Below are 15,862 nucleotides of genomic sequence, written 5' to 3' on the forward strand. Positions count from 1 at the left end.
ACTCGAAATGTCGAATGTCAAGACTGTGTAACTTGAGGACCCCCTGTACATTTCATTATAGATTCAGTCTTGAGGGGCATTAATTATTGATTGATTTTGACCTTTTGTTCTATTTTAACCTTTCGCATCTCTGATTCATTCAGCAAATATTAATTGTTTGCCTACTGTAATTTTGGAGGCTTGGGAATGTAGTAGTGAACAAAACACAAATATTCCTGTCTTAATGGTTTCTCATTTCTTTATTATAAAGAAGTTTTTGTTTCATGAAATCACCTGTGAATTTTTCAGCAACTTTGATCAAACCTTTGACACGTGGTACAACACTTTCCAAGATCAGGAGCTGATGTCCATATTCATTAGTCCTAATGTGTCTTCCTTCTTATGATCTCCATAGGTTAATATCATTCTCTACAGAACAGATTATTATTAAATGCTCCACAGACTATTTAAGTTAAAGTGCTAGACTTATAGAACTTATTCAATTGGTAGGTTATATGTATTTTTTTTAATGGCCAATTTCCATACTGTTTTAACTTCTTAAAGACTGTCCATGCTACATCTGTATTTGATGCTGTTGTTTCTGACTAATAAATTTTCTCTTTGTCATTTATGTAGCAGAATATGATTTTGGAAAGTTGTTTAAGCTGTGCACAAAATAGAAGTAATAATGCTTTCTGAAAACAAGTAATGCTTTTCCTTATACTAGCATCAATTCCTTTTTATTTTTCCTTCCTAATCATATTCTAGGGTGCTTTTATTGTTTTTAATAAAAGGACCTTATGTTCTGTTGAATCCACAATACTGTCCAACAGCTTGTTTGCAGTATTAGTACTGTCTATTCCATACAGAGCATGCCTCCCACACTATCGTACTCCATAGCCCCTGGGATCGCTGTCATGTTCTCTTACCTACTTGGGGCCTGTTATCTTGAGCTTCACTGATTAAATTTCACTTCCTTTAACCAGAAATTTCTCTTTGCATATATTCCCCAACCTAGTAGTTCTGATTGATTTACTGATCGAAAGACATAACCTTGAATAAGCAGCATGAAAGTGGTGCAGCATTAGACTCACAAAAGCAGACGAAGGAGAGTACCAAAAGAATTTTACCAGCAAAAGAAAACAGAAGCTTAGGAAAGCAAGAAATGACTAGAGTAACTACTGCAAAGGAGGAAAAGACATGAATTCTCACCAGTTTTCTTTTATCCTCTAACCAATTTTCCAAAATGCTCTCTTCTATTTTCTTTCTTAGTACCTTTCCTGGGGGAAAAAACAATGATGGTCTTCACACTAATCCAGTTGAGACTTTAACCTAGCTCAACATTCCCTCCCAAACTTTCCTTTCCAAAGTCCACAGCCCAACCTTCGTAAGGACAGGATTGAGGAGTTAAGTGACAGTGACAGGATCGCCAGTCTACCAGCATTGTACTTAAGCTTGTGCTTTATTGTGTTTTAAAGATTTACATGTATAGGTCAAAGTCAGTCATTTTATATGCCATTCTTTGATTTCTTCGTTAGTAATCACCAGAATCTGTTCTGACTGACTTCCAGGCCTTTCCCACTTTTCCATTTCTTGATCCCCATCTCCTTATGTAGTAATATTTCCTTACCAGATTTCCCATCTGTAATCTTCTTTCAGTATTTTATATACAACTGCTAGAATATTTCTCAAGTACTGTTCTCATCGTGGCATTCTTTTATTCATGGTATTGTACTGGGCCCCTGTTGTTCATCATATGAAAATTTCTATTTGACTTTTAAAGACCTGTTGCTGCCATGAATGTTTTTGTAAGTACTTTTGAAAAGATTCATTTTTTTAAACCTCCATTTTTGCCTTGGAGTACAAATTATGTCTTTGTCTTGGCATTCTTCTTTGAGACTGATCTAATACATGGTAGATTATTAAAACATGAGAGACCAATTGAGAAGTGCTGATTGGTCCATCAAGGTGTACATTAGGACTGAGTTGATTATCCTCTTTGAATAATTTAATTAATTTTAGTGAATCATATTTTTAAGTTAAATTTTTTTTTTTTTCTTTCATTTTTCTGAAGCTGGAAACAGGGAGAGACAGTCAGACAGACTCCCGCATGCGCCCGACCGGGATCCACCCGGCACGCCCACCAGGGGTGACGCTCTGCCCACCAGGGGGCGATGCTCTGCCCATCCTGGGCGTCGCCATGTTGCGACCAGAGCCACTCTAGCGCCTGAGGCAGAGGCCACAGAGCCATCCCCAGCGCCCGGGCCATCTTTGCTCTAATGGAGCCTTGGCTGCGGGAGGGGAAGAGAGAGACAGAGAGGAAAGCGCGGCGGAGGGGTGGAGAAGCAAATGGGCGCTTCTCCTGTGTGCCCTGGCCGGGAATCGAACCCGGGTCCTCCGCACGCTAGGCCGACGCTCTACCGCTGAGCCAACCGGCCAGGGCCTAGTTAAATTTTTTTATTGAATTATTGAAGTAACATTGGTTAATAAAATTATAGGTTTCAGGTGCACAATTTTATAATACATCATCTGTATATTATTTTTTTGTGAGAGACAGAGAGAGGGACAGATAGGGACAGACAGACAGGAAGTGAGAGAGGTGAGAAGCATCAATTCTTCATTGCGGCACCTTAGTTCATTGATTGCTTTCTCATATGTGCCTTGATGGGAGGGGACAGGGAGGCGGGTACAGCAGAGCAAGTGACCCCTTGCTCAAGCCAGCGACCTTGGACTTCAAGCCAGTGACCTTTGGGCTCAAGCCAGCGACCATTGGGTCAAGTCTCTATGATCCCACACTCAAGCCAGCTACCCTGCACCCAAGTTGTTGAGCCTGCGCTCTAGCCGGATGAGCCCATGTTAAAGCAGGTGACCTCAGGGTTTCAAACCTGGGTCCTCTGCGTCCCAGTCCAATGCTTTATCCACTGAACCACCGCCTAGTCAGGCTGTATATTGTATTGTACTGTGTTCACCGCCTCAGAGGTTAAATTTGATAGAAATACTAAGTGTCCTAAATAGTATGACATGTAGTTACATTGTTCTTTTATTTGGAGAAAATTATGGAAAGAGTATAAGTAGATTTGTGCGACTTATTTATGTCTTAAGCTGTACTTAAAGTAATGTTCTCATAAGAAATTTTAAAACATCTTAGCCTTTAGCCTCTGATTTGTTACAAAAAGCAGTTGATTTTGGGTAGAATATTCAAAATAATGCAAAAATCATGTGTTTTTTTTCTTAATATTAAAAAACCTATTTAGTATATATATTTTTTAAAGAATAAATAAATGTGGTTTTATAACTTTTCATTTCAGTTGCTGTTGCCAAGAGTAAGTTATCTGACATTGGTAACTGACAAAGTGAAAAAGCATTTCCAGAAAGTTATGAGACAAGAAGACATTAGTGAGATATGGTTTGAATATGAAGGCACACCACTGAAATGGTGAGTGAATTTTTCTGCATTAAGTGTTCTGTGTATGCTAACCTTAAGAAGGTATAGTGCCCTGAAGCAATTTTTTAAAAGTTCTATAAAGAAAGAAATATAATACAGAAAATTTAAGTGAAAATATTTCTGCCTTCCATTTGGAGGCATGGGAAACTGGGCAGATTTGTATATTTTCAGGAGATTTTTATATGGAATAATATATTTGTTTATAGGTTTGTTTGTTTTTCCAGATATATTTAAAACCCCTTTATGATATGTCACTCAGTGACACTATTCAATTTTGTTTCTATTTCCAAAATCTTTACAGATCTTTTTCAGTGGCATCTTTCAAACTTGTGGCACATTTGGTTGATCATTGTGCCATAAGCACATTTTATTTAGCCTTGTTTAGTATTAAAAATACATTGATTTCCTTTTTATGTGAAAAATAATTTTGGTATTATTTTAAAGAAATGTATTGAAAATAAATTCTAAATCTGGGTTAATCCATGTACCGGTGATATATTTGTAATTCCTCTATTGGAATTTAGTTGTGCTTCACAAAAGTATTTAATGAAGAATATGAAAAATGGTTTAAGGTATACTGGCATATAAGTGTTGAAATGCTACCATATGGGTACAGACTTAATCAAAATTTAAATGAAATATGAAGAGAAATGGGTTAAAGATGGGCTTACTCTCTGAATCTGGGAGTATTAAAATGAATTTTTAAAAAGACTTAAAAAGAAGCTAGTAAGTGTTTAAGTGCAGCTGAATCCAAGAATTATTTAGAAACAAAGAGTAAACTTCGGAACTCACTTTGTGCTGATGAATGAATAAATTTTTCATAATGTTTAGAAATATACAGGATGATATTTTGTATTGAGTTATGGGTCATGTTGTTACCCTTTTGAGGTGATTCTGGAAAGGGATGACAAAGTTCTTTTTTAAATTTTTAAATCAAAACAATACTTAGCTTTACAATCATATATGAGATTCATGACTCTTGGATAGTTCTAGATCTCAGGCAAGATAAGTTAGTGTCTTCTGTGTCTTTTTATTTCTCAGAAGAATAGAAGGTGGCTTCAGAGAAGTATAAGAGGAGCCAGGATCAGGAGAGTAGTGGAAAGGAAGGAGGGAGAAAGATTGTGAGTGAGAGCAATAGGATATAGTCATATTCTTGACAGGTCTATTGGTATTATAGTCGAATATTATACTTGTATTGATTTATGTGTATGAGTTATAGATTATTGTAGGAATCTGTGTGACTGACACAGGCTTTGTTATTTTACCATTCATTGTAAAGCAGAGTTTCTCAGCAAGGGCCGTTTTGACATTTTGACCTTGGTAATTCTTTGTGTTGAGAAGGCTACCCTGTATATTGTAGGATTTTTAGCCACAGCCCTGGCATCTACCCACTAGCACCAGTAAGCATTCCCTCTCGTCATTCATAATGTGTTTTGCATGGTGTACCAAACACCCCCATTTGAGAAACTCGAGTAAAGATGGGAAACCTCAATTTAGCTTTTATAGTAAATGATTGTTTTTATACTTCAGCTGCTGTTTTAATCTATCCTGTGTGGAGGCTATTTTTGTATTTGATATGATTTATATTCTATAGGTTTGTATGCTATATATGATATCAATAAGTAATATTTGAATTCATATATCCCAATTACTACAGAGTAATATTTTTGGCTTAAATATATTTTGTTCCTACTTTGTTAGTATTTATCCTTTTGAATTAACTAGTGAAATTCTTTTCCCTATAAGAGAGCTTATATGAAAGTAATTGTTCAAGGATCTTTCTTCATTTTGATTTTTGAGATATTATCTTTTTATGCATAATGTCACTTGCATAGTTATGTCTTGCTATAAACTCATTGTATTTAATGGCTTTGGGTACAACTTTCCTTTAGTATTTTGTTTTGTACTCCATATGTTTAAGGAATGAATAACTTCCAGAGGCATGAGTGTAATCCAGGACCTCTAGCCTGAATTTTTATCTTTACTCTCTTCACTCCCAAAAATAGCAATTTTTTCCTATGTTAAAAGAATTGTCTCCCTGGAAATAAGCTGTCAGTATCTACCTGGCATTTAATTTAAGCAATAGGCTGCAGAGGACAGGGCAATCATTGTAACAGCTACTACTGAAGCTTTATGGGACTTGGGCTGTTGAGACAAGTATCTTAGGAGTAGAGGAGTATTTGAGTGATGATTGCATCTTTCTTATATTTGATTCTTTGGAGTTTTAAATAAATTCAAGTGAGAAAGGAAATCAAACACCAATTTAGACAATCCAGTTTTAAAAACATGAATTGATATTTTCCCCTATAATTCTTTTTCCTATTTGTATTTATTGTTTAAATTATTTAAATATCTGTGTGAGATGGTTAAGTTGCAGCTTTGTAACTTAAGCAGTAGAATGTAAGAGACAGTAAGTCAATGTTCAAGGAATGAGTAAACAAACTTTTTTCTTTCTTTTTTTCTTTTATTGAGAACACTGAGACTAAAATAAATAACTTGTTCAAATAGGCAAGTAGGACCAGATTTTGAGAGTCTTAGTTCAGGGCTCTTTCCATCACAACTGTTGATATTCTATCTGTCAGATAGAATTGTTGGTTTTCTCCTATTTTGTATTTTCTTTCTGATTGCCTAGTTTGTCCATACTAGAAGAGAAATACATTTAAGGGTAGTGTCATACACATCATGAATATTTAATGTAGTCAATTTGTACAATGATTCCAAGGAGGTTTTATCAGATTAGCACGTTATGCTCTACACTCTTTTGTTTCTTCTTAAAATTATTTGGGAAATGAAAAGTGTTGATCTAAGTCAAATGTAAAGACTTTTTTTAGTGATTTAAGTTGATTAGTCAGCAGAGGGTGCTCTAACATTGCATTTTAAGGAGTGGAATTTCTTGTTATCATAACTCAATGTTCAAAATTTGTATTTGTTAATTTTTTTATTAGACTTATTTTAAGAGAACAGTTCTTGATTCTTCAAAAAAATACTTTGGTAGTATGCCCTAATGTTGGTTTAGATCTTAGGCCTTTGGTACAAAACTTAGAAAAGTTTCTCTTTGTCAACTATAAAACAAAGATCTCTAATGGGATATTATTTTGTGTAAATTGACTTATTTTCAGGGATTGTTGAAAGTAAGAAGTTGAAACTACTTTTTGAATTAAAGAAAAGAAGCAAATACTGATGTTGATTTTAAACAGAGACATAGTAGAAGGACTTTGAACTTATGGTAATACTGAACCTGTGTGATTTCAAAAGTTAATTTTAACAAAATAACTTAGTATCTTAATCATAAATATTGTGCAGGCTCTTATCTCTTCATTCTAATTGTTTTTTTTTTTTATTTCTTACAATTTTTAATTTTCTTTCTTTTTTTTTTTTTTTACTAAGTAAGAGTTGGGGAGCAAGGAGGCAGAGAAACAGACTCCCACATGTGCCCTGACCAGGATCCACCTGGCAAGCCCTGTACAGGGCGACACTCTGCCCATCTGGGGCTGCTGCTCTGTTGCTCGGCAGCTGAGCTATTTCAGTATTTCAGTGCCTGAGACAAGGCCATGGAGCCATCCTCAGTGCCTGGGGCCAACTTGCTTGAACCATTTGAGCTATGGCTGCAGGAGGGAAAGAGAGAGAGAGAAGGAGGTGGGGGAAAGGTGGAGAAGCAGATGGTTGCTTCTCCTGTGTGCCCTGACCAGGAATCGAACCCAGGATTTCCACACGCTGGGCTGATGCTCTACTGCTGAGCCAACCAGCCAGGGCCTAATTGTTTTTCTAAGATTGTTTATTTCTAGAATTTTATAAATTATTCTGTAAACTTGATTTTTTTTTTTTTTTAGTTTTATTTTTTTATAGAGACTGAGAGTGAGTCAGAGAAAGGGATAGGCAGGGACAGACAGACAGGAACGGAGAGAGATGAGAAGTATCAATCATTAGTTTTTCATTGCGTGTTGCAACACCTTAGTTGTTCATTGATTGCTTTCTCATATGTGCCTTGACTGCGGGCCTTCAGCAGACTGAGTAACCCCTTGGTGGAGCCAGCGACCTTGGGTCCAAGCTGGTGGGCTTTTGCTCAAACCAGATGAGCCCGCGCTCAAGCTGGTGACCTCGGGGTCTCGAACCTGGGTCCTCTGCATCCCAGTCTGACGCTCTATCCACTGTGCCACCGCCTGGTCAGGCTAAACCTGATTTTGGAAATGCAATTTACTTAGCATTTTATACTTGTGCTAGTCCCTTGGTTATTGGTTATTTTTGTACTTAAGTATAGGCTTAGAAAGCTTTAAAACACAGTGCTTGTCTACAGTTTGTACCATAAACTAAGGCAAAATTGATTGTAATTATTAAATTACTTTGCTTTATATTTTAGTTACACCCTTTTTATTCAATGAATGTGGCAGACTTATGAATAAGATGCATTTATTTGAATGAAATGGAGTGGGACAGTAGTTCTCTAGTATATGGAGAAGATTCCTTCAATGCTGATCCTAGAGTACTGGTTTGCTGTCTGACTACAGATGTTTAGACTGGAAGGAGTACCCTTGGCTGACTTCAGAGCATATCCATTATTACTATGCTGTGTGCCAGTTATATATACGTATTCTGGCATTAATGAAAGGCTAAAGAAGAAACAGTCTTACTCAAGGAAAATGAAAATACTACTCATTTTGAGAATAGAATTTAGAAAAGATTAGTGCAACTTAAGGAAAAAGAAGAAAATTAATAACATGAAAATAGACCTAACTAAATATTCTGGTGCAGTTGGGTTTTTTTTAGGGCAATAGATTGAACCTTTAGGTAGTTGTACCCTCTTTTCGGATATAATCCAGGTTCAAATCTTCATCACTTCCTATGCTATTAAATTTAGGTTAGATTGATAGATGTAACAACATAACAGTCAAATGGCCACATTATGGTTTACTTATAGTTAAGGCTTACCTGGTTTCTTAGTTTGAGTTAGGAGCCTCCTGACAAAACTGTCTAGAATATCTGTTTCGAGGAGTTGTGCAAATTAGTACTTTTGAAGTCATTGGTATAAATCAGATTATAGAGTAAGAGAAATTCAATACCTTTAATTTTTTTCTAGTTGTTTTCTTTTAGAATTTTTTTGCATATTAATATGTTCATTAGAAACAAACAATCTTAAAAAGCAGTTAATTCAGATAGTATATATTTTTTGGAGTTAGTGTCCTTCCATCAAAATCATTCTGATACAAACATCTGCATTGAGCCACATATGAGCCATATACCATAGTTCCCCATGTATAAAGTGCACTGTTTTTCAAGAAATTTGGGGTCTAAAAACTGGCTGCATCTTATACAGTGGTTGTAGATTTTTTTACTTGCATTTCCTGCTTTTTCACGCTTGTTTTTGTGCTCATTGTTGAAGACAGTGATTCATCATCAGACACAGATGAGAACAAGCTAATGGATGGGAGTTTTGACAGTGATGAGGAGTTGTATGAATTTTATGATGAATAAAACTTGAATTCAATAACTTTATGTAATACCCTCTTTTCCCCCCAAATTAAGGTGCATGTTATACATGAGAGTATCTTGTACATGGGGAAATATGGTACTTTGACAATAGAATTAAGTAAATAGTTATTTTACTCCTAAGTTTTTACATTTTAGGATGCTTTTTTATATTAATACTTTAATGTGTTTTTAAATGTTTTAGAAACCATACTATTTAAATTTTTATCCTAATCCTTAGTGTATTAGAAAAAAAGAGTCATTATTATTTACCACTTGACATTAATGAACTTTAAACTATATATATTTAAGTCATTTTGTAAGAAACTTAGAGAAGTAAGAATAAAAGAATAGAGTATAACAACTTTATTAGAAATTTTAGTGAACATTTAAATACAGCATATTTATATTTTCACTCCATATTTTCCTGGTTTTTAATTTATATATACCTGAAGTGGGCAGCATCCTCTGGAAACAACTAACTGCTCATTAGTTGTCATACATTCAAATAGATCTTTCTGTTGAATTACTAAGTGGATAAAAAGTGCCATATATCCTGAGAAATACATTGTTTATTCTATAAAATTCATCTAGTATATCATCATCTAAAGCCTGTGAGTTCACTTTTACTGTTGTCATTCAAGTCTAAGGTACTGCTATCTGTCTCTGCAAAAATCTTCTGATTTATCTAGTAATTGTGTAATGTCTTTCAATTTTCTTCTCTTTCCTATTATAGGGGGGAAATATAACATTTGTGTTAATGATAGCTAATAGCAGACTCCAAAGATGGAGTCTGCATCCTTTTTTAAAACTATTAATATATGATGTAAAATTTAGATGATAGTAAGAAAATGGAAAAAGGATGCATTATTGTATCATCCTTCTAGGCATGCTATTATTCCTCCAAATTCTTACTATTTTAGTCTTTTAGCATAGTTTGAGAATAATTGCTAAGTAATGATGAAATAACAAAATGTTTCAAGATAGAGGAAAAAACAAGATCACCAAGATCCCATAATATATCATAGATTTATAAAAGGGTCCAGTAGCTCTATATAAAAATTACTGGATAAAGTGTTCGTTTGTTTATTGTTGTTGTTTTAATGAGTTTTCTCTGTGGTTTTTGAACAACCTTTAAGGAAGAATGAAAATTATGAAGTATCAAATGTAAAATAAAGCTACTCAGAAAAGAAATTCAGAACCTAAATTTGGGTCTATTAAATCTTTGGTATACAGCGGGTTAACTATTTTGTGCCTCTTTTATTTATGCATTCATAACTATTTATTATCTACTTTGTTCAAGAGTCTATGCACTTACAGTCATTTTTTAATATTAAGGGTAAAAAATAATTGATGATTATGAGTCTTTTTATGTTTAACTTGTATTCTGACCTAAATACTTGTTTATTTTTTTATAATAGTTTATTTTTAAACTTATATTTGATTGTATATGACATTATTGACTGCTTTAAGATAATATTTAACCTTATAATTTGCATACAGTTTCACTATAAATGGCAGAGAATGAGACTGCTAGAGAATCTATTCAATAGGTCAGCTGCTTAATTAGCTAAAGAGATTCTGTAATTATATGTGCAGTACTACATAGAGTTTGAAAAGCAATGTGCTCTGTTAGCATAAATAGCCACATTCATTCATACTTTAGTTGTGGAGACCTAAGAGGAACATTCTTTAAAAAAAAAAAAAAAAAGACTAACAAAGATCTCTTAGAGCTTGCATAAGAGTTCAGAGAGAGGGACCGACTGAATAGCATCTATGACCTGTCTCATTTTGTTTTTATTTTAGTTTTTGATTGAGGCCAGAGTTTTTTCTGGTTTCAGAATATTCTGAAGGAAAAACATCCTTAGTACAAATTTTTCTTCAGTATTTATTTCTGTTTATGAAAGATTCATAGTAGATGCTGACTTTTGAATAGAGAGAAGTTGAAAGGTTATTATTAAGAAATACAACTCGGCCCTGGCCGGTTGGCTCAGCGGTAGAGTGTCGGCCTGGCGTGCAGGGGACCCGGGTTTGATTCCCGGCCAGGGCACATAGGAGAAGCGCCCATCTGCTTCTCCGCGCCCCCCCCCCCCTTCCTCTTTGTCTCTCTCTTCCCCTCCCGCAGCCAAGGCTCCATTGGAGCAAAGATGGCCCAGGCGCTGGGGATGGCTCCTTGGCCTCTGCCCCAGGCGCTAGAGTGGCTCTGGTCACGGCAGAGCAACGCCCCGGAGGGGCAGAGCATCGCCCCCTGGTGGGCATGCCGGGTGGATCCCGGTCAGGCGCATGCGGGAGTCTGTCTGACTGTCTCTCCCTGTTTCCAGCTTCAGAAAAATACAAAAAAAAAAAAAAAAAAGAAATACAACTCATATAACTAAAGCTACCCACTATTTTATTTTACTAGCAAGGCATTCATCCTAAATTTATTCTACATAAATACATTATCTCTAATGACTGATTACTTTTTCACAAACTATATTATGTAAACACAAGCAAACAAATAGTGTTAGCTAATATATGAGTCTGGTGAGGTTGTGAATTGGGTCACTTGTTTTGAGGGAAATAAGATTTTCAAAGTTCTTAGTTCTTAAATCTAGGAGTAATTTACTAATATATGGGGAACAGGGCTGTACATAATACCACGCAGTCCTTATTTTGCCTTTGTTTGGAGTATTATTTAATTCTGAATTACTGATTAAGCTACTTTAGAGGCTTTAAAAGGGGGATTTTAAAAAAAGGTTTATCTGTTGAAATATGCAAGGTTTGTATTATTTTGCTTATTGCTAAATAATTTACTTCACTGTGAGTAATGGTCATCATTAGGAAACATTATCTTATTTAGGAAATCCAAATTTTATTTTTTTAAATCTTTAGAATTAGATTGCAGAAGAATATTCAATGATTTTGGAAAATTTTGATATGTTATATGAAAAAAGCAAGTTATAGCAGTTTTTTTGTTTTGTTCTGTTTTGTTCTGCCTCTTTTTCTAGATTATAGCAATTTGAAAAGGAAAAGCCCGATTTCTATTTAGATATGTACGCATAAGTAAGAGACTAGAAATTTATATGCTATATGTAATGTTAATAGTAAAAGCCACAAAATAGGCAATTGCATGCTTTTAGCTACTCTTTTCAATTCCTAAAATTTTCTAAAATTTTAAGTTGTTTTAAAAATTGAAAGTATATTTAAATAAACTTTAAAAAACTGGTTGCCCTATATGAATCCTGGATGATAATTAGGTGTTGCAGTAGTATAACATAACAGTGCTCGTGGCTGATAAAAAATGCTGTAGTATAGTCCCATTAAGTACATTGAGGCTTCCCTGGAGAATGAAATGATTAGAAGAAAAACCACCTGATGCCCTAAAATTATGCCATATTAGCCCAGGCAAATAACAGTATAAAATGTCCCCTTTCTGTACTATGTGGTTAAAGTCCCCGGATACTAGAAGTTAAAACTTGCTGGAAATTTACTTTGGAATTATAACTTTAAATATTTATTATTTCTTAAAATATACTCTTTCATTTTTAGGCATTATCCAATTGGTTTGCTATTTGATCTTCTTGCATCAAGTTCAGCTCTTCCTTGGAACATCACAGTACATTTTAAGGTATAGTTTAAATAGCATTTCCCATTTGTCCCACTTGTGGTACTTTAGTAAGTAGATTTAGAATAGAATTTTTTTTAAGTGAAGTTGTTTATTGCTTTCACCTTGGCACTTTTTAATTGCTAAGCTGCCATTTATAAAATACCTTTCAATTTCTAATTCTTGGCAGAACTATTTAAACATTTAGTGTTTAAATACCTTTTTTTTGTTGGTGCCAAATACATTTTAAACTTTATAATATTTTGGGATAGTTATAGTCATTAAAAAATAAATATCAAATAGAAAGAACAAAATTCTCATTGTAGATGTGGGCACGGGAGTAGGGAAGGAGAAAACTTAAAACTAGGTAACTCTATGGCCTTTTTGATTGAATTGAGAAAGGATTAGGAGGCAGAAGTGTAACGAATTGATCTAATTTTATTTTGAGAAATATTAATTCCTGTAGTTTTAAAGAGATGACTAGATTTATTGTAACCTAATTATGTCTCAGTATTTTATAAAATGCTGGTCTCTCCTTCCCCCAATCACCCCGGATTTTCCCTCCCCCACCCCAAGGCAATTCACAAACACCTCTGAAAGATTGAACCACCTCCATTGTTTGATCACTAGGCATTGATTCTGAAATGGCAATGGATAGTGGAAGGGAGCATGTTAAGAGCTTGGAAAGTCTTTTAGGTGTTTGATTTGCTTTCCCATAAGGGACATGTTCAAAGTCACTGCCCAAAGGAGACTCACTTATTCTTCCTGAGATTTGTTCCTCCCCGTCTTACTGAAATTGAATTTGTGAGTCATTTGAATTTATTTCTCTACTATTTTCACTAATGTGTTTTGCACAGTACCATGTTGCCAAAGATTTTAGTTACCACAGAACCATGCAGTGTGAGGACGTGACTCTGATGTACATGAATTTCACTTTCCGTGGTACCATGCAAAGCAAGGATTGTGTATATTATAATTAAATTTTAGAATGATGTGAAGATAAAACTACTCCAAACATAGTAAGAGTAGAAGTCCCATATTTTCTAACAAGTCTTTCCCATTATGTAGAAAAATAATTACAGTATTTAATGTGTATGTGTGTGGGGGGGAGGTAGAATGCACTCTAAAAAACTGAAATTTATTTTAAAATGTATCCTGACTACCCATTTATTCATTCATCCAACAAATATTGAAAGTGTGCCGTGTGCCAGCTGGGCACTGTTCTAGGAGCTTGGGCTATGTGAGCAAATGACACAAAGATATGCAGACACTTCATGGTCCCTACCTGGCACTACATAACTAGGCCCTCTGTTTATTGTTTGAAGGAGTCAATGGGTTGTAATAATGATAGGAAAGGCTTAGAATTGTTAGGATTGGTATTGTGTAATGATTCTCAAAGGGGACTGTGGACCCATGGGAATTTCCAAAGTCCTGTCAAGGGATTCATAGAGTCAAATATATTTCCTTAATAATATTAACATGCTGTTTGTCCTTTCCATTGTGTTTACATTTGTACTGATCTGCAGAAGTGTTGCTGGGTAAAACTGTTGGCACCTTAGCATAAGGCAAGACAGCACAATAGACAACTAGTATTCCTCACTGCCACATGCTGACTATTCTGGCTCAAGCAGTACAAATTATTAATTATTATTAATCTTCTGAGTACATGTTTTTTAATCTCCTAATGAAATAGGAAGTACACATAAAAACACTCTTGGCGTATGGCACGTCTTGTGGTTGTCCTGAGGAAAAGCACTTGTGCTATTATTTGAGTTGCAAGCTAAACAAGCCACATGAAACACCAATTTTTACTTTAAAGAGTGACTGATAAATGAACTGTGGTTATGCAGACTTGGGTGTTTGCCAGACAGTTTCTTGAAAACAAAGTGAGACTCTCAATGCAAGTAAAACAACTGACAGTATTGGTTGCCTGCCAATGACAAAATTTGTACTTTTAAGTGAAACTTAGAATTTTGGAAAGCTTGTATCTGCTACCATGAGCTTGACAGTTTTGTTATTCTTAAAAGAATTTTTTGATGAGATTTGTGGTCATTTTAAAGAAATTTTGTATAATGAAATGTGTCGCAATTGGGAGAAGATCTATATTAACTCAGTAAAGAAATATTTCCAAGTGACCAATGCATGCTGTTGTAAAATCATGCATGTGGAAAAAAAGATCGATTCAAAGTGCCAAGTTAGGTTTTTGGACCAAGGCACTCTTCCTTTTTTATAGTGCTTGGGAAGGCACTACCACTGGTCCTGACTGGGACTTGTTCTTTAAGTGTACTTGTATGACTGAGCACACCCCTTTCCTGATGGGCAGGTTCGTTCTTGCTAGGCCAAGAGTGACTGTGTTTCTCTGAGGTAATTTACCATATCCCAGCATTTTCCACTTTGTGTTGATGACATAGGTCTGGGTAGCTTTCCTAGTTCTTGGGTATACTTCATAGTCTCTTCCATGGCTTCTCACACCTGTACTTTCTAGCTTTAAATATTGGTGGCTGTTTTATAATATCTCTTAATAGTGTATGATATTAGTTATATACTGCTGTGTGACGGATCACCACACATGTAGCAGCTTAAGACTACAAACATTATCTTAGAGTTTCTGTGGGCCAGGCTTACCTGGATCTTCTTAGTATTTGACAAGACTACATTCAAGGTGTTGGTTGGGCTACATTCTTGCCTGGAGATTTGAGAATGAGTTTCCAAGCTTACTCAGGTTGCTGGAAGAATTCATTTCCTTGTCACTATAGGACTGAGGGCTAGAAATTGTTGACTGTCAGCTAGAGGCTGCTCTCAGTACCTAAAGACTATTTGAAGTTCCTTGCCACGTGGACTTCCCAACCTTTCAGCTTACTTTATATTGAGTCAACAAAAAAGAGCTTCTTAGTCTGTTAGCAAGACTGAAGTTTGTTTTGTTTTGTTTTGTTGTTGTTGTTGTTTTGTATTTTTCCCAAGTGAGAAGAGGGGGAGAGGCAGACAGACAGACTCCCGCATGTGCCTGGCCAGGATCCACCCGGCATGCCCACCAGGGGGCAATGCTCGGACCCTCTGGGGCATTGCTCCGCTGCAATCAGAGCCATTCTAGTGCCTGAGGCAGAGGCCATGGAGCCATCCTCAGCACCCGGGCCAACTTTGCTCCAATGGCACCTTGACTGTGGGAGGGGAAGAGAGAGATAAAGGAGAGGTGGAAAGGTGGAGAAGCAGATTGGGCGCTTCTCCTGTGTGCCCTGGCTGGGAATCAAACCTGGGACTTCCACACGTCAGGCCAACGCTGCAAGACTGTAGTTTTATATAATGTGACTTAATCACAGGAATAATATATTACTTTTGCCACATTCTTTTGGTACATGCAGGTCACAGGTCCTCTCCACACTTCAGGAGGTAGA

The 15,862-nt window shown here is 35.7% G+C and overlaps 1 protein-coding gene across 4 annotated transcripts in view; it reads left to right on the forward strand.

Annotated features, from left to right (window-relative positions):
• ATG5 (autophagy related 5) overlaps window positions 1–15,862 on the forward strand; it is a 157,765-nt gene that overhangs the window by 22,435 nt on the left and 119,468 nt on the right. For all 4 annotated transcript variants that reach the window (XM_066373560.1, XM_066373563.1, XM_066373562.1 and 1 more), the window contains exons 3-4: window positions 3,288–3,415; window positions 12,416–12,494. In XM_066373560.1, the coding sequence (XP_066229657.1) occupies window positions 3,288–3,415; window positions 12,416–12,494 (207 nt within the window). The remainder of the gene's footprint in view (window positions 1–3,287; window positions 3,416–12,415; window positions 12,495–15,862) is intronic.

Source organism: Saccopteryx leptura, chromosome 3, assembly GCF_036850995.1.
Source record: "Saccopteryx leptura isolate mSacLep1 chromosome 3, mSacLep1_pri_phased_curated, whole genome shotgun sequence".
NCBI classification, from domain to species: domain Eukaryota; kingdom Metazoa; phylum Chordata; class Mammalia; order Chiroptera; family Emballonuridae; genus Saccopteryx; species Saccopteryx leptura.